Source organism: Mauremys mutica, chromosome 4 (assembly GCF_020497125.1).
Source record: "Mauremys mutica isolate MM-2020 ecotype Southern chromosome 4, ASM2049712v1, whole genome shotgun sequence".
In the NCBI taxonomy this organism is placed as follows: Eukaryota; Metazoa; Chordata; order Testudines; family Geoemydidae; genus Mauremys; species Mauremys mutica.
This window is the reverse complement of record NC_059075.1, coordinates 147,306,300-147,333,218: the sequence shown is the minus strand read 5'-3', so window position 1 is coordinate 147,333,218 and position 26,919 is coordinate 147,306,300. Positions and strand designations below refer to the sequence as shown.

General features: G+C 53.4%; 1 protein-coding gene across 1 annotated transcript; it reads left to right on the top strand.

The window, feature by feature from the left end:
- Positions 1 to 2,008: 2,008 nt before the first annotated feature.
- On the top strand, positions 2,009 to 15,829 carry LOC123370455 (regenerating islet-derived protein 4-like). The gene is made up of 6 exons (XM_045017039.1): positions 2,009 to 2,172; positions 6,153 to 6,271; positions 11,325 to 11,471; positions 13,140 to 13,254; positions 14,258 to 14,330; positions 15,021 to 15,829. The coding sequence occupies exons 1-6, from the start codon at positions 2,124 to 2,126 to the stop codon at positions 15,040 to 15,042; spliced, it is 525 nt and encodes a 174-aa protein (XP_044872974.1). The 5' UTR covers positions 2,009 to 2,123; the 3' UTR covers positions 15,043 to 15,829.
- Positions 15,830 to 26,919: the final 11,090 nt, after the last annotated feature.

Here is a 26,919-nt window from a genome sequence, read left to right as displayed (position 1 = left end):
TGTATTTCTTGGAGTTTGTTTATTTATGATTTTAAAAAAATCACATAAAAGAAATATGTAGATTCCCATGTAGGTACCTATAGACCACGATCAAGTCACCTCTTAACTTTCTTGGGGATAAACAAGATAGATTGAGCTACCTGCAAGTCTACACAGCCGATGACAGTGAGCATCCGAGTTGACAGACCTGGGTTCGCAGGGCTCTTGCGATGGCACGAAAAACAGCTGTGCAGATGTTGTCACTTTGGCTGGAGCTTGGGCTCAGAAGCTTAGGGAGTGGGGAGGGCTTCAGAGCCCGAGCCGCAACTGAACACCGCTGTCTACACAGATTTTTTAGCACCGTCGTGCGAGCCCAAGTCTGTTGACCTGGGCTCGCAGGCTCCTGGCTGCTGGCTGTGCAGACATACCCTATAAGATTTTACAGACCTCCCGTTTTTCAACATCCTTCGTGGGGACACCAGAAGTGGACGCAGTATCTAGTCATGGTCTCGCTAATGCACGAAGTAACACCACCTCCCTTCTCCAAGTTGATATTCCCTGCTTACACAGCCAAGGGTTGCGTTTGCCTTCTTGCCTACAGCACTGCCCTGGCAGCTCATGTTCAGCTGATTATCCACCACGAGCCTGAAGCCCTTTTCAGTGCCGCTGCTTTCCATGACCCAGTCCAGCCGTTGTCTCCGTCTGACCTATGCCCAGATGCCTGACCTTGCATTAGGCCACGTGGAAACAGACATTCGAAGCAGCCGACACTGTGCTGGTGAGCCCTGTGAATGTGACCCAACATTGGATCCCAAGAAATACTGCCACAACATTAACATGGGCTTCCACAAAAACGTTACCCTCCCTTGGCTGGCTTAGACAACAATGTCCCCTCATGTGAAGAGAGCCCATCCTCACAGCTCTACCACAGACCCATGGGTTTACTGGGCATTGGAGAGATCCACACCCCAGTCTCAGGGTGGAACTGGGGTTTCACGTCCACTCCCATGATGAAATGAATCTTCTTCTCTAGGGCCATGTCTACACTAGCACTTATGAATAAAACACTCCCCGCCCCCGAGCAACATAAGTTTTGCCAGTATAAGTTACTTCTTTGAGTTGTTCAGGCAGAGTCTCAGGGCCGCAGGCACAGAAAGGAGAGTTAGCAGCACAATTATTCTCTCACTCACTCTGCAGTGGCTCAGCAGTGTGATTGGCAGCCACAATCCCCTCCTTGATTATTTTTTTAGTGCAGATTTTATATACAGCCCGTTGATGGCCTTTCCCTGGACAGTTGAATGTGGTTGCATCAGAAATGGCCTTCCTTTGACCCTTCGCACGATTCCTTAACCTGCTTGGGGGCAGCAGGAAGACAAACGTCACTGCTTCTCTTCCAAACAATCTCCCCTTCGCCACCCCCCACCACCCCCCATGGCTACAGTCTCCAGGATTTTACCAATCCAAATTAGCTCTCTGCAAATTACGTGGACAATTTTAACTCTCACAATGTAACAAATTTGACCTGGAGTTGCTACTGCGTGTTGTTTTTTAATCAGTGCGTCTACCCAATTTTTGCCCTCCCCGTCCAAATTGCTCCCTAGTTACAAGTATGCTGGGGGGGTGGGGAAGAGGGGAACTCATTCCAGTGGGCATGGCCCATTTGCACACTTCCCTTTAAGAGCTGAATTTTCCACTGCTGGGCTACAGCTTTCTCTCCTTTCCACCTGTGCAGCCACTCTGTCCTCCCCTAATGGCGAAGAAAGGAATTGCAGGATGTAGGATGACTATTCATCAGGTCCCAGGGAGATTTCCTTGTGCCTTCTCTCTCCCTGCCTGAAGACAACTAGTACATTTGTCCACCACAATAAAGTGAGCAGCTGCAGGGCTTACTCCACTGGCCTCCGCATGGAGAGAGGGTTAAACCAGGCTGCCGGAGCCAAAAGGGACACAGCTGGAACAAAGAGGAAATTCAGAGGAGCAGGATTTCCTGTGATGAGTCACTGCTGTGCAGAGGACTGATACAAAATTTCCTGCATCCACTTGTGTTCCACCGTGAGCAAAGCCCGAGCACCCAACCTGAGGGGAGTCTGTGCTAGCCAGCGGGGCTGTTGGGATTTGCCTGCTGACTCGCATCCTCACCAGAGATGGATCCCAGGACATCCCTCTCCCTTGTGCTCATCTTCATTGCTTGGGGTGAGTTGCATTATCCTTCCCTGCTGATAACCCCCAGCCCAACCACACTGTTCTGTAGGCACCACCACCCCACAGAGATGGCCTCGTGGAATCAGTGGGGAACCTTGGTCCTGGTAGAAAGGTGTCTTCACCGCGCGCCCCTCCTGCCGGCTCAGCACCCATTGCTTCCCCTTGCTGGATTTTGGCAAAGAGACCAAGGACTGGGAGGTCCATGGACTCTGAACACTTCACTCACCCCAGGCTTGAGAGGTGGAAGGTGAAGCAGAGGGCGTCTGGCTCCCTGTCTTCTCCTCTTCCCCCCACCTCTCACCCTGACCTTGAAGCTTACTTTGTCTCCCCATCCCACTTGTGCCCCTTTCCATGCACCTCCCTCTTGCTATGCACCCAGAGTTTCCCCTGTCCTCCAAAGTCATCCAAACTCCTCACTTTATGCTTGGGAGGAACTCCCTGTAAACAGCCACAAAACCGCCTCCTTGTCCTCCTTCAAAATTCTCCCCTGCCATGACAGCTACAGAAACTTGACATCGGTCATGCCGCTGGCATGCCGAGACCCCTGCCCAACCTGCTGGCTAATATGGTCGCATTATTTGCTTGCACTCCTCCGTACAGCTGCAACCAGCTCTCGGCCTGGGTAATAAGCTTTTGGGGCAGCGCTGTCTGCTTGTTCTTTGTACAGTGCCTAGCGCAACGGGGTCTTGGTCCATGAAGAGCGCTCCGAGCCACTCCCGTAATATAATTAATCATCATAATAATAGCACCAGTGGGATTAATCTGCCACAGAGCCAGGGCTGGGACAGGTTCAGCACCCCTTTCTGGAGCAAAAGGGGGAAGCAGTGTGCCAACAGATTCAGGTCCCACTCTGCTTGCTGGGCAGCACAGCTCTTCACTGCCGCAAGCTTGCTCTAAATAATGTGGTTCATATTATTTTAATTTCCTTTCACTCTAAACTCTTCTCCATTCCCTTCTTCCTTGGGTCATGATGGATTCTTCGTCACTGGCCATTTCAAAATCAAGATTGGATGCTTCCCGAAAGATCTGCTGTAGGGATTATTTGGGGGCAGTTCTCTGGCCTGTGTTATCCAGGCGGTAACACTAGATATCACCATGGTCTCTTCTGGCCTTGACTGCTATGAATCTTGTCTGTCATCACCTTTTATGTTTGTACCATGTCATTTTTAAGCAAGGGACCCCTTCTTTTTCATTTGTTGTAAAGCACCAAGCAAAATGCTGCTGCTGTATTAATAATTATTGTGTATGAAAAACCACTATTGATAAATGAAGCAATCAGTGAAAATCATTAACAATTCTAGCACCCCCTAGAATCACTCTTCTCCCTGCATGAGGGTATTGATACTGCTATGGTGGTGCCACCAGATGGTGCTGTTACGCACAATCTTAGCATGTGAGCCAGAGTATAGTCTTGGCAGACATAGTCTTGTTAGTTTGGTAATGCAATTTATTTTTGGGGGCCAAGTGTTGCAAAGGGCAGGAGGGTTTGTTGCTCCCTGGGAACCTGGCACTGATGCATGGACTGAGATCACTGACAGAGGGGCTTGAATGTATGCTGTTTGTGACCACCTCTGTTCCAGGACTGGTGCATAAAATGTAAACGAACAAGGTGCACTAAGGCCTGGTCTACACTACGCGTTTAAACTGAATTTAGCAGCGTTAAACCGATTTAACCCTGCACCCGTCCACACAATGAGGCCCTTTATATTGATATAAAGGGCTCTTTAAACCGATTTCTGTACTCCTCCCCGACGAGAGGAGTAGCGCTGAAATCGGTATTGCCATGTCGGATTAGGGTTAGTGTGGCCGCAAATCGACGGTATTGGCCTCTGGGCGGTATCCCACAGTGCACCATTGTGACCGCTCTGGAAAGCAATCTGAACTCGGATGCACTGGCCAGGTAGACAGGAAAAGCCCCATGAACTTTTGAATTTCATTTCCTGTTTGCCCAGCATGGAGCTCTGATCAGCACGGGTGGCGATGCAGTCCCAAATCCAAAAAGAGCTCCAGCATGGACCGTACGGGAGATACTGGATCTGATCGCTGTATGGGGAGACGAATCTGTTGTATCAGAGCTCCATTACAGAAGACGAAATGACAAAGCATTTGAAAAAATCTCCAGGCTATGATAGACAGAGGCCACAGCAGGGACTCAGCACAGTGCTGCATGAGAAGCGTAACGGAAAGCCAAAGAATCAACTGGACGCTCATGGAGGGAGGGAGGGGGGACTGAGGACTCCACCTATCACACAGTCCCTGCAGTCTCCGAAAAGTATTTGCATTCTTGGCTGAGCTCCAAATGCCTGAAGGGTCAAAAACATTTTCCTGGGTGTTTCAGGGTGTATGTCGTCCATTTACATCCTTGCCCACCCCCCGAAAGAAAAGGGGGAAAAATCATTTCTCACCTTTTTTCAATGTCACCCTATGTCTACTGCATGCTGCTGGTAGATGGGGTGCTGCAGCGCTGAATGCCAGCATCCCCTTCCTGGTGGCAGACGGTACAATATGACTGCTATCCATCGTCATCATCAGCCCGTGAGTGCTCCTGGCTTGCCTCGGTGAGGTCGACCGGGGGCACCTGGGTAAAAATAGGAATGACTGCCGGTCATTCCCGGCAGATGGTACAAAAGGATTGGTAACTGTCCTCATCATAGCAACTGGGGGCTGAGCTCCATCAGCCCCCCCCTTTCATGTCTAAAGAAAAGATTCTGTACTGCCTGGACTATCATAGCAGCGGGAGGCTGCGCTCCTCTCCCCGCCACCACCCTTTAATGTCCTGCCTGGACTATCATAGCAGCTGGAGGCTGCCTCCCCCTCATTTTATCTCACTAAAAGTCAGTGTTTCTTATTCCTGCATTCTTTATTACTTCATCACACAAATGCGGGGACACTGCCATGGTAGCCCAGGAGGGTTGGGGGAGGAGGGAAGCAACGGGTGGGGTTGTTGCAGGGGCACCCCCTAGAATGGCATGCAGCTCATCATTTCTGCAGGATCTCTGGGGCTCTGACACGGAGTGGCTGTGCTCTCTGGTTCTCTAGTACACTTGCCCCATATTCTAGGCAGGACTGACTCTATTTTTAGACAAAACATAAAGAAGGGAATGACCCAGGGAGTCATTCCCATTTTTGTCCATGCGCCCCCAGCCAACCTCAGCGAGGCCAGCCAAGAGCACCCATGACAGCAGCAGACGGTACAAAAGGATTGATAACCACCATCACCAATTTCCAAATGCAAATAGTGCAAAATGACTGATAACCATCATCTCATCACCAATTTACAATAGTAGACGGTGCAATAGGGATGGTAAACGTCTCTGCTACCTTGCAAAGGCAAATGAATGCTGCTTTTCACCTCTGCAGCGCTGCAGTATCACCTCTGTCAGCAGCATCCAGTACACATACGGTGACAGTGACAAAAGGCAAAACAGGCTCCATGGTTGCCATGCTATGGCGTCTGCCAGGGCAATCCAGGTGAAAAAGGGCGCGAAATGATTGTCTGCCGTTGCTTTCACGGAGGAGGATTGAGTGACGACATTTATCCAGAATCACCTGCGACACTGTTTTTGCCCCATCATGCATTGGGATCTCAACCCAGAATTCCAATGGGCGGGGGAGACTGCAGGAACTATGGGATAGCTACGGGATAGCTACCCACAGTGCAACGCTCCGGAAATCGACGCTAGCCTCGGTACATGGACGCACACTGCCGAATTAATGTTCTTAGTGTGGCCGCGTGCACTCGACTTTATACAATCTGTTTTAAAAAACCGGTTTCTGTAAAATCGGAATAATCCCGTAGTGTAGACATACCCATAGAAACTACTCAGACTCCGTGTCACTGATTTCTCCTGCAATGAGCAATTGGTGTAATACTTACCTGCCTTTGGGACCAATGCATGAAACATGCTGCACAGATGTTTTATTCTCTCTTGCATGCTTATTGCACTTGTGGTTCCCAATCTTCACACCAGGTGCCTGCTCCCAGGAGAACTGTCTCTGCGCCCGCGGCTTTTGTTACGAGGGCTGGGTGCAGTATCAAGACTCCTGCTATAAGGCTTCAATGGAACCGATGAAATGGCCTGACGCTGAGGCAAGTCTGAATGCAGGGACGTAGCGTGGCCTAGTGGAAAGAGCCCCAGCCTGAGACATAGGAGAGTTGGACTCTAGTCCCAGCACTGGTTTGCTGGGTGACCTAGGGCAAGTCACTCCCCTCTCTGTGCCTCAGTTTCCCAATCAGTAAAATGTAAAGATACTGATTGACTTTGTAAAGTGCTTTGAGATCTTGTAACAGTGCATGGCCTCTGCTCCTGCCTTTCTCTGAGCACACAGAGCACTCGGAGATGCTCTGCTTGGGAACACCACGTGTAGTTGATCTACTCCAGTGATCACCAACCCATCGATTGTGATCGACTGGTCGATCCTGGAGCCTCTGCCAGTCAATCGCAATCTGTGGGCCACTAAAAGTCCCGCAGCGCAGTGGGGCTTAGGCAGGCTGCCTGCCTGCCATGGACCCACACTGCTCCCGGTAGCAGCTGGCTGCTGGCACGTCATTGTGGCCCCTGGGGGAGGGAGAGAAGGTGGCTCCACATGCTGCCCCCACCCCCAGCACTGTCCTCACAGCTCCGTCTTCGCAAGAACCGGCCAACGGGAGCTGTGGGGGTGGCACTTGTGGTCACGGGCAGTGCACGGAGACCTGCTGCCCCCCAAGGGGCACAAAGAGACGTGCCAGCAGCCAGCCACTTCCAGGAGTGTTGTGGGGCCATGGCAGGCAGGCAGCCTGCCTGAGCCTCGCTGCTCCACCTACCGGGAGCTGCCTGTGGTAAGTCCCTCCAGGACGGAGCCTGTACCTCGTACCCCCTCCTGCACCCCAAGCCCCTGCCCCAGGCCGGAGCCACTCCTGCACCCAAACTCCCTCCCAGAGCCAGCACCCCTCACCCCCTCCCACACCCCAATCCCCTGCACCAGCCCGGAGCCCCCTCGTGCATCCCAACTCCCTGCCCCAGGCTCAGCCTGGAGCCCCCTCCCGCCCTCTGAACCCCCTCAGCCCGTCCAGATCCTGCACCCCTCCTGCACTCCACCCCAACCCCCTGCCCCAGCCCGGAGGGAGGGGGGAATGGAGTGAGCAGGATGAGGCCTCAGGGAAAGGGTGGGGTAAATCCTGGGTTAATCTTAAATTCAAAGACTGATCTTGTGTGTAAAAAGGTTGGAGACCCCTGATTTACACTGTCCCCCCCTCACCTTTTCAGCATAGTGCAGCACCTCGTCTGCAATAGCCATAGGCGGCAGGTTTGTATAATTTTTGGTGGGGCCCAAAATGGTGGTCCCGTCCCCCCCCCCCCGCTCCCGCCCTGTAAGCCGATATAAAATGAAGCTACAACGCGTCAGCGCCACAAGATTACAAGGGTCAATTAAAAGTGGAAAGTCAGAAGCAGCACTTGCCTGCTTCAATATACATTTTACCGTCACTGTATAAAAACGGTTCCCAATTGTCGATGCAATCTGATTAATTTAAGAGCACATTACAATTAATAAAAAATAAAAAAAATAAAAAATATTTCAATTCTCAGTCATTTTAAGACTTTGCCACACACTAGTTTGTCTGTACACCAGTTTCAGACAATCCTTTATAGCAATTTTACTCCAGGTCCTATGTGAAACCAATCAGTCACTTCCTCCTCTCACCCGCATCGTTTTGTTTTAAGCTGTAATCAAAAGTGGCTTCATCTGCTTTAAAAGTCACAGAGCAGCAGCCACAAGTCTGCAGGTCTTAGGGATATTGTCCTGGTCAGCTCAGTCAAAATTAATTACAACCTAGATAGGATTATGGTGCGGGGGCCCGGCACGGCCCCCTCCACTCCCCTCCCCCTCCTCCCTTGCACTGCTGTTATGCTGTAGCCCTTAGGCTGGGGCAGCAGCAGCAGCAAGGGAGAGAGACGCGCGCTGCAGGCTCTTTACGTTCAGGCAGGGAAGCTCCGGGCAGGGCCGGCTCTAGGTTTTTTGCTGCCCCAAGCAAAAAAAAATTTGGCTGCCCCCCTTCCCAGCCCTGGGCTCCCCCCGTACCCTCCTGCTGCCCTTCTCCAACCCCCAGTAAGCGGTTTGGGGGTTGGAGAAGGGGTAGGGGGTTCTGGGGGCCAGTCAAGGGACAAGGAGCAGGGGGCGTTGGATGGGGCAGAGGTTCAGAGGGGCAGTCAGGGGACAGGCAGCAATTGGATAGGCATGGGAGTCCAGGGGGTTTATCAGGGGACAGGTAGGGGGTGGAGTCCTGGGGGGAAGTTGGGTGGGGTCTCAGGAGGGGGCAGTTGGGGACAAGGAGAAGGGAGGCTTAGATAGGGGCTGGGGTCCCAAGGGGCAGTTGTCACAGGAGGAGGTAATCGGGGGACAAGGACCAGTGGTGCTTAGATATGGGGTGGGGGTCCTGGGAGGCAGTTGGGGCAGAGGAGGGGGCAATCAGTGGCCAGGGGCTGGGATTCAAAGGGCTCTGGGCTGTTGGCAGCCGTGGGGAGCCCTGAGCCCTTTAAATCCCAGCCGCGGTGGCTGGGATTCAAAGGGCTCTGGGCTCCCCGCGGTTGCAGGCAGCCCAGAGCCCTCTGAGTCCCGGCCGCGGCTGGGATTTAAAGGGCTCTGGGCTCCCCGCCAGCGGGCAGCCCAGAGCCCTCTGATTCCTGGCCGCGGCTGGGATTTAAAGGGCTCTGGGCTCCCTGCTGCAGCGGGCAGCCCAGAGCCCTCTGATTCCCGGCCACGGCTGGGATTTAAAGGGCTCTGGGCTCCCCGCCAGCGGGCAGCCCAGAGCCCTCTGATTCCTGGCCGCGGCTGGGATTTAAAGGGCTCTGGGCTCCCCGTGGTTGCAGGCAGCCCAGAGCCCTCTGCCTCCCGGCCGCGGCTGGAATTTAAAGGGCTCTGGGCTCTCCGCCACAGCGGGCAGCCCAGAGCCCTCTGATTCCCAGCCGCGGCTGAGATTTAAAGGGCTCTGGGCTCCCCGCCGCAGCAGGCAGCGCAGAGCCCTCTGACTCCCGGCCGCGGCTGGGATTTAAAGGGCTCTGGACTCCCCGCGGTTGCAGGCAGCCCACAGCCCTCTGACTCCCCTGCGCTCCAAGCAGGGGAGAAACCTAGCTCCAAATATTGGTGGAGCAGAGCCCCTGATTTTGAATATTCCTGGGGCTTTAGCCCCACGAGCCCATATAAGTTGGCGCCCATGGCAATAGCACATAATCCTCAGCCCCTTACAGCAAGGACTGGAGAGGGAGGCGCGCTCGCCCCTAGAGATCTCTCCTGGGACTAATGCTGAGGGTACATCTACACTGTGATTAAAACCCCACTGCACTGTGTCTCTGAGCCCAGGTCAGCTGCCTCGGGCTCGCAAGATCAAAAATAGCTTTGTAGCTGTCGGGGCTTGGGCTGGAGTCCGGGCTCTGAAACCTGAACGTCAACACTGCAATTTATGGCCCCGTAGCCCGAGCCCCAGGAGTCCAAGTCAGCTGAGCTGGGCCAACCCCGGCCATGCTGCAGGTCTTTGATTGCAGCGCAGACACTCTCCCCGGCACTTCCTTCCTGGGCCTCATTAGCCCTGTAGCTGTCTGCAGCCACCTCTGAGCTGTCCCGTAGGCACAGCTTCGCCCCTCGGCTTAACTTTGGGGCTCTTTAATGGGTGCCCCAGTGGGCAGAGTGCTGGTCCGGCTGCTGTCGCCCAACGCGCCGGCCCAGATCAGCTGATGAGAAGCACTTGAGAAGAGCTAGGGAGTATTAACAGCTGGGCATATTTGCTGAGCAGGGGAGAGACAGGGGACAGGAAATGCTCCTGAGGGCACTTTACTAAGGGCTGGATTCTGGCCAGCCACGGGTGGCGCTGTACATGGCTCCCTTGAGATCAGTGGCACAATCGGTGGCATGGGCTCCTATGCAGCATCTGTTCCAAGGGCTCCACTGACGTCTCATTAAATCCTGAGCCCTGTGCGTGAATCTGGCCCTTGAGCAGCTGGTGTGACTCCTGCTAGGGGGAATCTTGGAATCCCTCCTCCGCCACACGAACAAGTTGGGGGAATTTCCCAGCCTTCCAGATGGCATCTGTTCACCTACTCTAAATATTCCTCCGATGGCCATTATTCCCCTCCCACCAAGATCTCTGTATCCACAAGCTTAAATTCAGCTCGAGGGCATTTCTTAGAATCATAGAATACCAGGGTCGGAAGGGACCTCAGGAGGTATCTAGTCCAACCCTCTGCTCAAAGCAGGACCAATCCCCAACTAAATCAACTTTGTGGGTCTGTCTGTCTGTAAGGTGATAACGCTTGAATGCCACATGCCATCTGTTCCAAAACGTCAGGGAACCTTTTAGCCATCGATGCCCAGAGTTCTATTGATCGGGGGGCGGGGGCGGGAATCAGAAAAAACAAAAAAGGGGAAATGGAGGACACAGGTCCGGTTTTTGCCATCTGGTTAGCAGAGCAGGTAGCTGCAACCACCTCTCTGATTGTTGGTGGAGGGCAGCCATTAACAGCTTCTGGCACAACACAGCCCCTGACCTGAGCTCTGCCTGTCCTCCCAACAGACTTTTCAAACGTTGACATTCTCAGGCTGTGTCTACACCAGGGAGCAGCAGAAGCTCTGTAAAAAAGAGGGGTGGGGGCCATAGGTGCCTGAATCATGGCCCCGCCCCCCCACACTGCCTCTTCCCCAGAGACCCCGCCTCTGTGCTGCCCCTTCCCCCACTAGGCCACGCCTCCACATCCCCTCTTCCCCCACTTTTAAAAGTGGGGGGGACATGTCCCCTTGCCCCCCCCCATTCTGGCACATGCTATAATGGCACAACTGCAGCTGTGCCGCTCTAGCGTAGACACTTTCTACAGCCACGGGAGGGGGGCTTTTGTCCCTGTAGCAAATGGCCTAGGCCCCTCCCTGTGGGGGAAACCAAGGTCTGAGACACTAAGAGACTTGCCCAAGGCCACCTGGTGAGTCTGTGGCAGAACTGGGAATTCAGCCCATCTCTCTTGAGGACTAGCCCACTGCCTCAACGACCAGACCAACCCCCTTCTTTTGGGCCCTGACCCACTGATGTCAATGGGCGTTTTTCCATTGATTTCTAAGCGTTTTGGGTCAGGCGCGCTGGTTGCAGCCTTGTGTGATTTGACCTTGCGGTGCCTTTTCAGGTGGCGTGTCAAAGCTATGGCAAGAATTCCCATCTGGCCTCCATCCACAGCGCAGAGGAAAATGACTTCATCTTTCACCTGATGGGCAAGCCGCTGGATTACACTAAAGGACAGGCCTACTGGATCGGCGCACACGACACTTTCAAGGTAGCTCCTGCCTCACCCGTCTGGCACAACCCGCAATCAGAGCAACTGCAACTTCAGAGCAGTTGCCGGGGCTGGAGGGTCAGACTGGCATTTCCACTTATACCGGGGGGACATGGTGGGGTTGAGGGCAGAATTTGCCTCCCTCTGTCTTACATTGTGGGCTTGTTATTTCAATCTGAAGTAGAGAAAAGAGTGTTTGCCTGGATTAAGCCCCAGGAGTCCTCAGTTCTATTCCTGCCTCTGCTGCTGGGGTGGATTTAGGCAAGTCCCAGCCTCTCCTTGTGCCTCAGTTTCCCCATCTGCAAAATCAGGGTAACGCTACTGACCTGCTTTGTAAAGTGTTTTGAGCTCTACTAATGAAAAGTGCTAGAGAAGAGGTAGGTGTTACTGTTCCTGAGCTGCAGAGCATGCTGGGAAACAGGGTGTAGAAAAGGTGCAGTGGAAACTACAGCTGTTTTGTCACCTCCGCACTCCAGCTGACGTTCACTCTCTAAGAACCAGGCCCTGCCGTCTGAGCTTGCGGGAGAGCTGGGGCTGGGCATGGCTGCTGCATGTGGGGAAGATGCAGGGCCGGTGCAAAGATGTTTCACGCCCTAGGCGAAACGTCCATCTTGCGCCCCCCCTGCGCCTCCGCCCTGAGGTGCCCCCCCACATCAGCTCCCCCCCCTCCGCCCTGAGGCGCCCCCCCACAGCAGCTCCCCCCCTCCGCCCTGAGGCGCCCTCCTTGCAGCAGATCCCCACTCCCCACCCTCCGGCCTGAGGCACCCCCCCCGCCCCAGCTCACCCCTGCTCCGCACACGAGCACCCCAAGCATGCAGTCGCTGCGTCACTTCTCTCGCTTCCCAGGATTGCGGTGCCTAAGCTGATTGGCACCACAAGCCTGGGAGGCGGGAGAAGTGAAGCAGCCACAGCGTGCTCGGGGAGGAGGCGAAGCAGGGGTCACCTGGGGCAGGGAGTTCCCCTGAGTGCCGCCCTCCCCTCAACTTGCTGCAGGTAGCCCTCCCCACGCTCCCCTGCCCCAGCTCCCTCCTCCTAAATGCCAGTGGCAACCGGAGCGGCCGAAGATCCAGCCGCCACGGTCACTGCTGAAGAAAATGGCGCCCTCCTCCCAAATCCCAGCGCCCTAGGCGATAGCCTAGGTCGCCTAAATGGTTGCACCGGCCTTGGGAAGATGTGTTGGGATCTGGTGGAGGCTGGTGCGATCCCAAAGTGGAAGAGACACTGGCACGCGAAGGTGAACGCGGTGCCAGCTTAGGGCTGCAGGTGAGGGTTATAACAGAGCTGATTCCAAGCCAGGGCGGCGCTGCTCACTCTGACAGACAGAAGGATGGCCCAGCGCTTAGGGCAGCGCATGGGGACTTCGGAGGCCTGGGTTCAGTTCCTGGGTCTGCCACTGTCTCCCTGTGTGACCTTGGTGCAGTCACTTAATCTACCCTGTTCTGAGTTCCCCTATCTGTAACATGGGGTGGACCCTTCCCCACTCCCTGGGGTGGTGTGAGGCTGACTCTGTCAGTGCTGGAGAGGGCTGCAGTGAGGAAGAGGCCTCCACAGCTGGGATATTAGGTGCTAGAGACAATGCTGATCCCTTACTGGATATTGCTCCATCTCCTCTCCCCACAGCGCGCCTGGCCCCCGGTTCAGTCACTAACACCGTCACCCTTTCTCTAGGAGGGGTCTTTCATGTGGACGGATGGTTCCAAATATAATTTCCGGACATTTCCTGCAGACCAGCCCAATGGCCTCCCGGGAGAAAACTACCTGGGCTCTTGGAGCCTGCAAAACGGTGGGAGCTTTGTCCTGGGGTGGGTGTGGGGGGGAGGGGGAGCAGATGCTTGGCGGCTTGGTTTGGTCAGGGCTGGCTCATTATCTCGACCCCCTGACTCTCTCCAGAAGAACATCGCCCAGATTCAGTTCCTGCTGGTTGGCTGCACCATCCGATCAAACCATTTTGCTGTCTGCTTTGTTCCCCTGCCCCTGCCCTAGCAGCTCAGTCCACTGACTGACCGACCTCTGCCCCTGACTGTGGCTTATGCCAAATGCTTCGGAGGAAGACAACCCCTGCCTCCACCCCTCCAAAACCAGCCCAATCTAAACAAAAGCCCTCCCTAGTGTCTGGCCATTTCCTGGGGAGAGCCCTCCCCCATACACCCCGATCAGTGCCTGAGGACGGACAACTCCAGTGCATTGTGACCCAAGTTCAAAGTGAACTCCACAAACAGAACAGTGTGTGATCACCTCGGGCTGGGAGCAGCCCCGGCCTGGCCCACGTGCCATCGGGTACAGCAGAGCTATGTGGGTGCAAAGAGGAGACACGTGGGCAGGGGGTGGGGGTGGGGGTAAAGGAGGGTTGCCCCTCCATTTGCTGCTTGGCTTGTACTGAGCATGCTCACACAGACTGAGCATGCTCAGAAACATTACTGAAGCCAGCTGCCCTCACTCTGTCCTCCCCCACTATTGGCAGGCATGGGTCATCCAGTTACATCAATTTGCAATGGAGAAATTGATGACCCAAGATGCAAGGTGGCAATGGACCAGGGCAATATTGTTCTCAGCCTTTCTTTTCATGCCTCATCTCAGTTCCTACTAGTGTTTTCCAGTATCATCTATCTATCTATCTATCTATCTATCTATCTATCACCCCAGTCATGACCGAACAGATGCCCACACAGGTACAGTGGTTACATTAGCTCTCACATGCAGATGACTTTCCTAGTCATGGAAGTGCCCGTTCCTGCCAGCGGGCGGTTTATTCTTGGGCTGATTCCTTCTGACTCCGTCTCTTTCAGGCTTTGTAACCTGGAACGACTATGACGCCAGCTGGTCCTTCCCGTTCGTTTGCAAATACACCCTGCGGAACAGGTACCATCCAGCTTCGCTCCCACCGGGGCGGGCTATTCTCCAGACAGGCGAACTCTAGCAGTGGCTGAAGGTGTCCCGGTGACTGTTCGGGCACCCCTGGGGCCCTGTTGTTGTTTATATTGCAGTTGTGCTCAGACTGGGCCAGCCACTGTACAAACACGTAGGAAGACATAGTCTCTGTCCCAGTGAGCTCCACACACAGCGATGGCAGCGTCCTGCCGGCACACCGCCTGCTCGGGAAGAGACGTCTCTGGGGAGCTTAGTCTCCAGGGCTCCTCTGGCCCATGAGTGGGTGACTCCTGTGAGATGGGCACCTTCCTCCCAGGCTGAGATCCACCAGCTCAGGCAGGAGCCACTAAACGGCCTTCAGACAGGAGCATCTTTAGTTACTGCTGACCTGAAATTGGCCATACTGGCACTAGAGCCTTAGATGGGAAAGGCCCCGTATCCCCTTCCCTGACCCCCTAAACTCGCTGGGACCACTTCCCTGGGGCCACGTTGGAGCTAGCACCCCCTACAGGGCAAAGGCCCCATGTCCCATTTCCCATCCCCTGAGCCAGCTAGTGCCCCGCCCTCGGTCCAGATCAGAACTGGCACCCCTTAGCGAGAAAAGGTCCCATGCACATCTGGGCACCACAACCAACAGCTGTTTCTCTTCCTTTTTTGCATGGGCAATGCCTGTTCCTGCAGCTTCAGGGACCAATCCTGGTAACAGGACGTGGTGGAAGACGCGGCCTGTATACTGCAGTGGAGGCTGCGTCACTTTCCTGTGCTGTAGCTTCACATCTGGAACCAATTACTGCTGTGTTCTTATCCCGTCTTAGGTGTCCTGGGTAGAACTGGGCAAATAACAGGTTTGGGGAATTCTGAAAAATTAGGAGGGGAAATTTAAAAAAAATATATTGTGCAAATGGAGAAGTGGGGGAATCATTTTGCACCAAACAAAAATTTTGTTTTGATTGTGACTATTTTAAAACTCTGTTTTTAATCAAACTAAAGGCCATTTCAAAAGGGAAAGTAGTTTCAGACCAAAGACACCAAATGTTTCGATTTGTTCTGGGTTGGTTTTGGTTTTTAGTTTTGACCGATACACTTTAGTGAAGCCAAAACAATCACCAAATGGTTCAGTTTCACCAAACCTGCCTTTTTCACCGGAAAAGGGGCTGGTCTGAAAAGTTTCACCTGACTGTATTCCCCCTTGGTCCCCGCTGGCGGGCTCCTGCTGGGAGCCACTTTCCAATGGGACCCCGCAGCAGGCCGGAGGCCAGGGGAACAAAGGTCGCAGTCTCTTTGGACGCCAGAGCCACCCAGCTGTACACTGCGCTCTCACTGGCATGGCATCACTCAGCGATTCCGCTCATGCAAATCTGTTTAGAGAGCTCCCGGCTCTGATCCCTGCTTGTCTTTCTCCCTCCTGCTTTATACATGTACCTGGGCATTCCTACTAATGTTCTGTGCCAAAACAAAATGATCAATAAAAAAGCAACGCACCCAGAGAACGAATGTAGTAGTCATTGTACAGTGCCTGGCACAGTGGGAACTTGGCCATGAGTGGGGCCCCCAGGTGCTACTATAATGCACCTAATAATGTGCAGCACCTCGCACAGTGGGAGGGGTAAGGGCAGCAACTTGTGGGGAAAGGTGTATAAAACCACAGCAGCTTTGCCATGTGAAACATTCGCTCACTCGCAATGTCGCCTTGGGGATGAGTCAAGGTTCCAAATTTCCTCTTGACTCTCTGAGATTTCAAGGGACAGGGCGATTTCTACCCTCTCCCCCAGCTGAATTCCCCATCTCAAGTCACCAGCCTGACCTGACGGGGCTCTGCTGAATCCCCGAGGTGGAATTGCTCTGGCAAGCGTTGGGATGTGTCCTCTCTTGACCATAACCACAAAGGGCTGAACCCCAGAGCCCTTATCCAGCCGGTGACATTGGGGCGTTTCCCTGGCTAAGGGCTGTGTGAAATCTGCAGGCCCAACCCTACAGCCTCACGTTACGAGGTGCCCCGTATGGAGACACTTCTCCTGCGGGGGCGGGGCAGCATTTGCTCCACAGCAGAAAAATGAGGGGTTCATCCCCCTCAGCCTGCCTGGATCCCTGGATCCCACGTGGCTCAGGCCATTGGAAGACTGTAGCTGACTTGATGCAGCGTATAAGTTCTGCCAAGGGGGGAACAGCCCAGGTACCGATGGGCTTTCTATGCTGGTGGAGAAAGGCAGCACATGACACACTTGAGTTAGAAACAAGACACGGATGTTTGCCAGGCTGAGTGAGTAACCCTGGGCACAGCCTGCCAAGGGAAGGGGGCCTTCAAACCCAGCCAGGAGGCCTTGGGGGAAGATGCTTCATCCAGACTGTTGTTGCTGGGCGCAGGGCAGGGGGACATGGATGAACTTTAAGGGCCTGTGACATACAGGAGTTCAGACTCGATGATCCCTTCAGGCCTTAAACTCCATGAGTCTCCACAAGGCACTGCATGCTCAGGCTCGGCCGGGCAGGCCTGTGCTGGATCTTGGGCTCCTACGGCTCTGCTCCAGGCCCCTGACAGCCAACAGAGGGACACCTCAACCAGCATCTGCCCCTGAGATGCCCTGCTGCAGGGTTGGGGCACCTCAGGAAAGTCAATGCAGTCTCTGGAGCAGTCTCCAGGGAGCGGTGGGGGGTGATTTGTGCCCAGAGTGGCACCTCCTGCTGGCAGTCTTGGGGATTAGCACTGCAAGTCGGTAGCCCCATTCCTGATGTGCCTTGCCTCCATCACGTCTGCTCTCGGGTCCATGTCACACCAAGGACCGGGGTATCCTCTGAGTCACTATCTGTGCTCCCCCATTCCGGGGGCCTGGCAGTCAGCTCTCCAGTCACTTCCCCAGTGGCGAGTGGGGGGACTCAGACCCTGAACGTAAGGGTGCTGGCGGACCCAGTGGGGCAAGTGAAAGATAAACTACCCATTGCAAAGAGCAGAGGGACACCTCGCATACCAGAGGGAAACGTTTAGCGATGATATGCAGGGCCCGGCAGACGTGTGTCTCCTGTTGAGGGAGGCAGAAAGAGAAAGGGATGAGCTACTGATACAGCTTAGGCAGCTGCAGGGTAGGAGACACTCAACCCCTCTGAGAGATGCAGTCTTGAGCAGGAGGGTGTGTGATGGGGAGTCTACCCAACACAGATGTAAAAGGGGCTAATCCTGCATGCGAGCAGTGGAGTTGGGTCCTCCAGTCTGCCTAGAGAGGCTGTGTTGGGTCCAGGCAATCAGGGAAGGGCTGCAGGGAGCGGCCAATCAGAGCCCAGCAGGCTCACATAAAAGAAGCCCCTGGGCCAGAGGTGGTCAGTGGCTGCTGGGAGCTTGAGGTGTCAGCACTGTGTCTCTAGCAGGCAGAGCCGTGCGAGGCCATGGACAGAGCCCTGCTGGCAGGGCCGGGGGAGCGAGAGGGAGCTCCCAGCTGGCTGCTAGGACTGTGGGCCTGAGGGAAGAAGGTGCTGGGGTTGTTGGGAAGTGTCCCTGCAATATGTGCTGAGCAGTTGGTTGGGATGCAGCATGTGGCTGCCATCTACAGGGTCCCTGGGCTGGGACCAGGAGTAGTGGGTGGGGCTGGGTCTCTCCTCTGCCCCACAGGGGAAGCAGCAGGATTGTTAGACTGGGATACACACAGACCCTGATATAACGTGGTCCTCGGGAGCCAGAAAAATCTCACCGTGTTATTGGTGAGACCGCGTTACACTGGGGTAGGGAGAGGAACCGCTTTTACCACTTCCTGCCCCAGCTTCTTCCCCTCCCCCAGGCCTGCCACGCCAATCAGCTGTTTGGCCCGGCAAGCCTGGGAAGGAGAAGCAGAGCTGAGCGGTGCGCTTGTGGGAGGAGGCAGAGGTGAGCTGGGGCAGGGGGGCTGCAGCAAGTGGGGGGGGGTGCAGAGGAACCGCTCCCCACCCCAGCTCACCTCCACTCTGCTGCCTCGTCCACCTCCCGCGAGCGCGCCGCTCAGCTCTGCTTCTCCTCCCTCCCAGGCTTGCCGCGCAAAACAACTGATTGGCGCGGCAAGCCTGGGAGGGAGGGACGGGGGAGAAACGGGGCTGCGGTGCGCTCAAGGGAGGAGGCAGAGCGGAGGAGGGCTGCAGCAAGTAACGGGGAGGGCGCAGAGGAACCACTTGCGGTAACACGAATTCGGATATAACAAGGTTAAGCAGCCCCACCCCAGAAGCACTGCTTTACTGCGTGATAGCCACATTCGCGTTATATCGGACCGCATTATATCAGAGTAGAGGTGCACTAACCCCCGGAAGGGGGAACACGGATGGCGGCATGGCGGGAGGGCTGAGTCGCAAAGAGGGTGTTGTGGTGCCTGAGGCGGTGAGGGGGGCTGCAGGCAGAGGCAGTGACGGTGTGCAAGCTGCAGACTTGGGTGGGGGGGAGCTTTGAGCGCCTCCCTAGCGTGACCAGGAGGAGGTGCCAGTCTGGCGGCAAGTGATGTGCCCCGTGACACGCCCATCCCAGAGACGGCATCCCTCCAAGGGCTTGTCGCTGTGCATCCTGACACCCTGGTGTGCCGGTAGCTGCGCTGGGCCCCCCGTAGCCTTGTGCTTCACTGTCCTGTTCTGGGCGCCCAGCTCCTGCTGAGGTGTTTGCCTCAGACAGGTTGCCAGGCAGCCTCACCCGGGACTCGGGCCCTTCCTGGCCCTGCAGGATGGGGTCACTCCAAGGTGGCCCAGTGTTTGCAGGGCTGGCTCGGTGCTGGGAAACGAATGGCTGTGCTTCCCCCGGGGCTGTGGTACTCACCACAAAGTGTCAGCCCAGAGCGACAGGCTGGGGGCACAACGCCCCACTAAATGCTGTGGCCACAAACCCTTTGGAGGAAGAAACTGCACCACAGGATGTTCATTTTGCCAGGGTTTGTCCTTTGGCCCGAGCCGTTTGATGTTTGGGGCCTTGTTTCTGTTACTATGAGCAGTCGATGAGACAAGTCAAGTCTATTCTTTGGTGCCATCTTGCGTATCTCCAAAGAATGTACACACAGTCCTGACAGCAGCAGGCAGCAGGACCGGCCCACAACATTTTGGCACCTGAGGCAGGGAGCTCAAATGACGCCCCCATGCCTCCTCGCTTGGGCCAAAACTTTGAAAGGTCTCAATTCTGCCTTCTTCCTGTTCTACTCCTCTCATCGTACTGCTCTGCTACCCACCCCAATAAAGGAGAAATAACAACTTAAAACGCCTTGCTCAAAAATTTTAAATAACACTTAACTTTCAAACGCCTGAACAGCAAATGTAACTTTTGTTTGCATAGTAAACACTGGCATTTTTATTGGCTTGAATAATCAAAGTGGTGCTTTCCGTGCCTTCTTGGTTGCAAAGATTTGAACTGTTTCCTGCTGAAGGTCCATAGTCTGGGCCAACTCATGCTCTATTGAGATGGTTGCAAGGCCGACCAGCCTCTCCTGTGTCATTGTGGAGCGTAGACGTGTTTTTATTAACTTCAACTTGGAGAAGCTGCGTTCTCCACTGGCACCTGTTACAGGAAGTGTTAGAAGTATGCACAGAGCAACAAATGCATTTGAAAAGAAGGTGGTCATCTTATTTGTGCACGTATATTCCAGAACAGCCTTTGGAGTTGATCCTGCTGAAATATATCTTGAAAGGGCTTTCTGTTCACCACCTAAATCACTCGCATCAATATCGCGCATGTCATCCTGTGTCAACACTGTCTCTAGTGCCCTGCATTGCTGGTGTAGGTCTTCTTCAGGTATAGTGAGGAGTTTTGGAATATCATACAACATCCGAAATATACTGCTGTGTTCCTTGAGCTGCATGAAAGGTTCTTCAACCGACTGTATTGCACAATCTAGCACCTGGTTAAAGAATTCAATTTTGAATTATTGTTTGGGGTCTCTTATGGGATTATCCTGTGCCTTGTAATCAATGTCTTCTCTTTGGTGACTCTTGTATTTTTGAATGGGTGGGAAAATAGCTTCAGTGTGAAGTTCCGCTGCCAACTTCTGTGCACTCTTCTGAACGTTTTGAAATCCCTCATCTGACCGGTCAGACTGTAGGTCTGACTTTGCTTTGTCCAGTTGTTCATTGCTCCAGATATATCAAGGTCAACACCTTGGAGTCTCTTACTTACAACTTTTATTTCAAACAGTATGTCATGCCACAACACTAAGCCACACAGAAATGTGAAGTAATGTATGTTTCTGGTGATTCCATTTCCCTCTGCCACTGTTCTCCCACAGACAGTTCTTGTCATAGCATTATCCTCCATAATGGCAACTATGGCATCATCTATCTTGCCAATTTGGTGTTTGTTAGGCTTTATCGCCTCCACTCGACTTTCCCATCGTGTGGCACTCAGTGGTTTCAGTGTCAGAGAGGATGTTCCCAGATGTTGCTTCGAAATTTGCCATCGATGAGTTGATGCAGGGAAAAATACATAGATGCTTTGAATTACATTAAAAAGTTCAGCAGCCTCACTAGAAGCTGATGCTGCATCACTGACCACCAAGCCCAATGAATGGGAATTGAATGGGACAAAAAAAGCTCGAGGGTTTAACTCTTGGATCCATGTCTGCACTTCTCTGTTCTTTCCTCTCATGTTGGCACCATTATCGTAGCCCTGACCTCTCATATCAGCTATCGCAATTCCTGTATCTTCCAGCTTTTTAAGAAGCACATTTGCCATACCAGCTCCTGTAGTATCATCAATGTCAATATATTCTAGAAAATGCTCTCTGCCAGTCACCATTGCAGGGACATTTTCACTAGGTTCTGTTGTTGTTACAAAATGCACCATTAAAGTCGTTTGTTCCGTATGGCCGATGTCCGGTGTAAAGTCCAGAATAACAGAGTCATATCTTGCTGGTTTCAGATCTGCCACAATCTTCTGTTTGACTTTTGTTGCCAGTAACTGATCTCATTTTGAATTGTTTTTCCAAGATAGTGGTGTGTGTACATTTCTTGGGTGGTGACTCTGTCACGGAGTGTGGGGAAATCAGGGCCCTGCACCCCTCTTCCAGTAAAACAGAAGGTTTATTAGATGACAGGAACACAGTCCCAAGCGGAGCGTGTAGGTACAACCATAGCCCCTCAATCAAGTTCTTCTGGGGAGTTCAGGGAGCTTAGACCCCAGCTTGGGGTTCCCTGCGTTGCACCACCCAGCCCAAGACTGAAAACAAAACTCCTCCAGCAGCTCTCTTCCCCCTCCCCCCAGCTCCTCCTCTCCTTTGTTCACTCTCCCAGGCAGAAGGTGTCACTTCTCCCAACCCCCTTCCTTGCTCAGGTTACAGCTCAGGGAAGTCCTCCATCCCCAATGTAACTCTCCTGCAACATTCCCAGGTCAAATCCGCCCCGCTTCCTGCTCCGTCACAGACTCTTCTTAGATGCTTCTGGAGTACAGCATCAAACTCAGTCATCAGCTCCACAATTTTAAGGAAGTTTCCATTGTTTGGCACATACAGCTGATCTGAAGTGCCACGCAGTGCTAGGTTTTGGGTAGCAGCATTCTCACAATGAACCTTTTCAGAACATTTTGCCAGTAAAGAGACTCTGATGCAGTCTTCTCTTGATGCTGATCATCTATGGTGGCCTTTAACCATAGTCTCATCTCAGGCTCTTTCCACCTATGGAATGCTCTCTGGTGATTTGCTGCCTTCTCATGGCATGCCACATTTCTAGCCAGATTCTTCCAGTCTTTTGTTCCTGTGGAACCCAATGTGGCTGGAACATTAGACTGGATGAGTTTGCAACAAAAATAGTATGCAGCGTTCTGGTATGCAGCATTTTTGAGTACATAAGCCATGGCCTCTCCACTTTTTCACCATTGGGGATTTCACACCAGGAATGTGTTGGATGGAAACTTCTATTTTCATTGTCTTTGAGGAACATGAAGTTTTTCACTTGCTGTGGCTCATGCAGTACAAGGCCCAGGCTACTGCTCAAGTGGGTGCACAGTCCTGGATCATCTAGACTTAAGGAACTAAACTCAGTAGCAGCTGTTTCTTGCGCCTCCACCACACTCTCCTCTGTGGCTCTCCACATTCAGTTGAAGGGGACAAATAAGCAGGCTGGTGGCAGGGCCTGAGTGAGGGAAGATATCAGCATCTTAAGGACCTAACTGGCTCCTACTACTTCTGTTGACTGCCTGTTTGCCTCAAGTGGGTTCAGGGAAGCAGCAGGAAACAGGAAGCTCCCTGACAAGCTGGTGTTAATCAGTCCAGGCTCCTGGGGTGCTAGAGAGGTACAGAAGAGGCTCCTCCTCCTCTCTCTCCCTGCAGCTCCTGCTGCTTTCTGTTATTCCCTTTTCTCCTGCCTGCCTGTTATGTCTCTTGTGCCCTCCTTCCTCCAGCACAGCACTCCACCAGCTCTGTGCATCTAGAGCACAGAGAATACATATGCACCAGCAGAAGGCACAATTTTCTACACTCTGGGTCCTAGCGGCGCCCCCCACAGCCTGGCACCTGAGGCGGCTGCCTCAGTTCGCCTCATGGTAAGGCCAGCCCTGGCAGGTAGCTTCGTTGCCAGAAATCCCCACGCCTGCCTCTCCAGCGGGCTCTCTGCCCAAGAAGCCCAACATGTCCTTCCTCTCAGGGCCACGCTCACAACTGCTGCTTCTGGCTTTCTCTGTCTCCAATACACACACGCTTCAAAAAACCAATTATGCAGCCGCTGTGTTTGCAACCAGGGAAACCCCTTGTTTCAGGGACTGATCAGCTGCCTCCTGATTGGGTTTAAGAGAGGGCACCTGGGCCCTAGGCCAGTCCACTGGAAGCTGCTTGACACTGAGGAGGAAAGGAGAGACCCAGGAGCAGCAGGGGAGAGCTGACGGAGAGCGAGAGGAACAACAATATTGAGATCTTAGCATTTTCCAGCTCCAGACCCTGGTCGTCGGCAGGCAGGATCGAACCTGGAGCTAAATGCATGAGCTTCTTTTGCATTTAGCTAAAAGCCACATGGTGCATAGTTAATGCTGTAGCAGATTCATTAACCTCTAATCAGTGCCATTAGAGGGGCCACAGCACCACACCCAGGAGGTGTGTGGGTTACACAGGCAAACCTGATTTCAGTTTCTGCGCTTCCTCCAGCTGTCAGGCCACTCAGGATCCTTCCCACCAGTTGCCTCCAGCTGACCACTGCTGTGCACAGTGACGGAGCACAAGTATGGAACAATGTAAGTATTTAAGAAAGCGGGGAGGGGGGGAGGGGGCTGTTCTGTTATGTGGCCTAGTGGCTGGTGCTGTGGACTGGAATTCAGGAGACGTGGCTTCTATTCCTGGCTCTGCTGCGACAGCTTGGGCAGGTCACATCCCTTCTCTGAGCCTCAGTTTCCCCATCTGCGAAAGGGGGATGGTAATTACTTTGTGAAGGGCTTTGAAATCGCCTGATGGAAAGTGCACCGTAAACCCTAGGGATGACTAATCTGGTCTGCAGCCTTAACTACAGCGCTCAGTCCTAGCTCTCAGGCTGTAAGGAGATGTACTAGATGATCTGTAATCAGAGTTAAGGGTGTGCATAGCCCCTTAGCTCTGAGCACTGACAAGGCAGCAATCTTAATGCAGTATTTTTTAATGGAATGAATAAAATACATTCCCCATTAGGCCAGTTCTGTGGCATGCTCCCTAGGCATTAGGGCTTGGTGCTTGTATCATGAAAGCTTTGGATTTCATCAGATATGTTGTTCTGTTTCTGGTCTGTCATTTTCGTCAGGGTCAGACAAGGCTCCCATTGTATGTTTTCATCCCTCTTCATGCTTCGCAGCCTTAATTCCCAACACAGGTTGAGCTGCGAGAGCCACAATCAGAAAAATGAAGAGACTTCTCAGTGCCTCTAGCTACACACCCTGCCCTTGTCCTATTCCTAACATCGTTCAGTTGGAACAATTGTTTATTACTCCACAATTATATGACATCATAAACTGGGCCCTACCAAATTCACAGCCATGAAACACATGTCACAGACTGTGAAATCTGGTCTTCCCCGTGAAATCTGGCTATTGTAGCGTGGTCATGCTACTGCCACCCTTACTGCTGCGCTGCCTTCAGAGCTGGATGGTCGGAGAGCAACAGCTGCTGGTTGGGCAGCCAGCTCTGAAGGCAGCGCAGAAGTAAGGGTCACACATGCACACACACACAATTTTTCCCACTTGCTGTCTGGTCACCCTAATTGGGGTTATAACTGCAACTCTAAATTTTAGCAGACGTCCGTATCCAGGGCAACTTACAACCATTACAACATTTACTATTTATGCCGTGATCAACCTGTGAAAAATGTGATTTCTCCACAATTTACTAATCCTAAGTAAAGCCGTATTGTTACCAGTGTAATGATCTGTACCTGCAGTATATTATTCAGGGATTAGATGTTTCTATGCATTTTACAGCGTTCCAAACAGGATGTGGATCCTGGAAAACAAAGGAATTCACACCAGGCGGAAGCCAATTTGTTTGACACTAGTTGTGGCTGGTTCTTTCTGTGTATGAATGGATAGAAGTCTATGGATCACAGCCACCACTAGAAGGAGCTATTGTACTAATTTAGCATAATCCTCCTTTGTGCTCCCAATGACACATCCCTGCACTGGTCTTCCACTTCCGGAGCCCTAAGAAAGAGGCTTCAGCCGGGCTCTGTGAGGTGAGCTTAGTAAGTGGCCTCATTGCTGGACAGTTATTAAAAACCCAGACGTGGTTCCTGCTGCTTCATTGTCTTGCCATCCCCCGTTTCCTCTATCGCTCTCTTCCAGTCTAAGCACAATGCAGCTGCTGCAGCTTGCCACGGCCAGCCCCGGAGCTGGGTCTATGCACTTTGTCTGCAAGAGCAGGCTGGGAAATGCCTCCAAGGACTGCGAGGAACTTACAGGCTCTAGCAGCTGAAGCGCTATGGAGCAAGGTACTTAGGCCCACGTCTTCACGGATACCTCAGTGCCCAACTCCCATTGTTTTTAATGTTAGGTGCCTAAATACCTTTGACAATCTAGGCTTTAGAATATCATCCATCCATAGGCCTAGCAGCCGCTGTGACCTTTGCTAAGGAGCTCAAGGGCGTTTTCTCGTGGCATTCGACTCTCGAGTGTAGTCCTGGTTGCAGCTGTTTTTACGTACAGAACGGCCTGGGTTCAAGCCCCAGTGGAACCAGCTGAGCCCTGGTACCAGGGTGTAAAAGCCAAGGCTGCAACCTTCAGGGCTGCTTTTATGTCACGGGGGGAGACTATGTTAGTGCTCACCCCTCTTCTCGCCCATCTTGATTCCCAGAGGCTCTTTCCCAGTGAAATGCAAAGGGGGTCAGGTTGCCTGGGGGATAGGGCACTTGACTGGGGCTGGAGAGACCTGGGTCTAGGCTATTGGCTTCCTGGCCTGGCGGGGTACGTCACTTCAGCTCTTTGGTGCCTCAGTTTCCTGTAGCACAAGGAGAATGATGCTGATCTGCTCTGGAAAGCGCTTTCAGAGCTGCTGATGGTCAATACTATGAGTCTATCGGGACCCCTGGCTTGTGCTGCCACCATGTGGCCACTGCCTTTAGTGCTCAGGCCGCTGGCACTCTGGATTCCTTGGCGAGTCCAACAGGGATGCTCATGGATGCAGCGGGGCTACCCATCTGTCTCAGCTGCCACCCAAGCTGGGGCTGCACCCACCCCCCATCAGCAAGAGTGCTCCAGCTGTGCAGCAGTAAGGACTACGAGATGGGGCACAAGTACTCCGTGCCCTTCGGAGGCCTCTTCAGCTGTGCAACAGGGAACCCCTTTGTGGGGGCCCACCAAGGGACCGTGGATGACCCCTACCTGAAGCACTGCCTGGCAGAATTCAGCCAGCACCTGGCTCTGATCAGTGACAGCTGCCAAGTGGCCTTCTACATCCAGTCTGGGATGTTCACTGGAGGGGCCCTGCCCCCAGTGTGGCTCCCTCCCTGCACCCGCCCATGTGCTATGACTCTGGTGGGCACTGACACCGTCCTGGTAACCAAACCCAATGTAGAGCGCTCCTGGGTCAAAGATGCCCAGATGCAGCTGTGGTGGCTATATGGGGACCAGACAGCAAATATGAATAATTGGGATTTTGGGGGTGGGGCGGGTGGGGTAATAGGAGCCTATATAAGAAAAAGACCCAAAAAACTGAGACTCTCTCTATAAAATTGAGACATCTGGTCACCCTAAACAGCTTGGGGATCCTGCTGAGATGTGCTGTGCTGCAGGGCTGGATGGTGGAGGGGGCCTGTTGGCAAAGAGACAGCTGGCGTCATGGTGGCTGTCACCACTGGCCTGGGCATCCTCATTGCCCTGGCTGTCTATGGCTCCTGGTGGTACAAGGCTAGGGGTTACTGCACAGTGGAGGAGGGGCAGAGCCTGGTCCCAGACAGCTTGTGTATGGCACCGCTGTTGAGCTGGGGGAGCGATGCCAGCAAGACTTGGAGACCCAGACAGGTTCATAGAATATCAGGTTAGGGAGGGACCTCAGGAGGTATCTAGTCCAACCCCCTGCTCAAAGCAGGACCAATCCCCAAATCCCTAAATGTCCCCCTCAAGAATTGAACTCTCAACCCTGGATTTAGCAGGCTAATGCTCAAACCACCGAGCTATCCCTCCCCTCCAAGCCTGCTGGCTACTACTGGGGAAAGC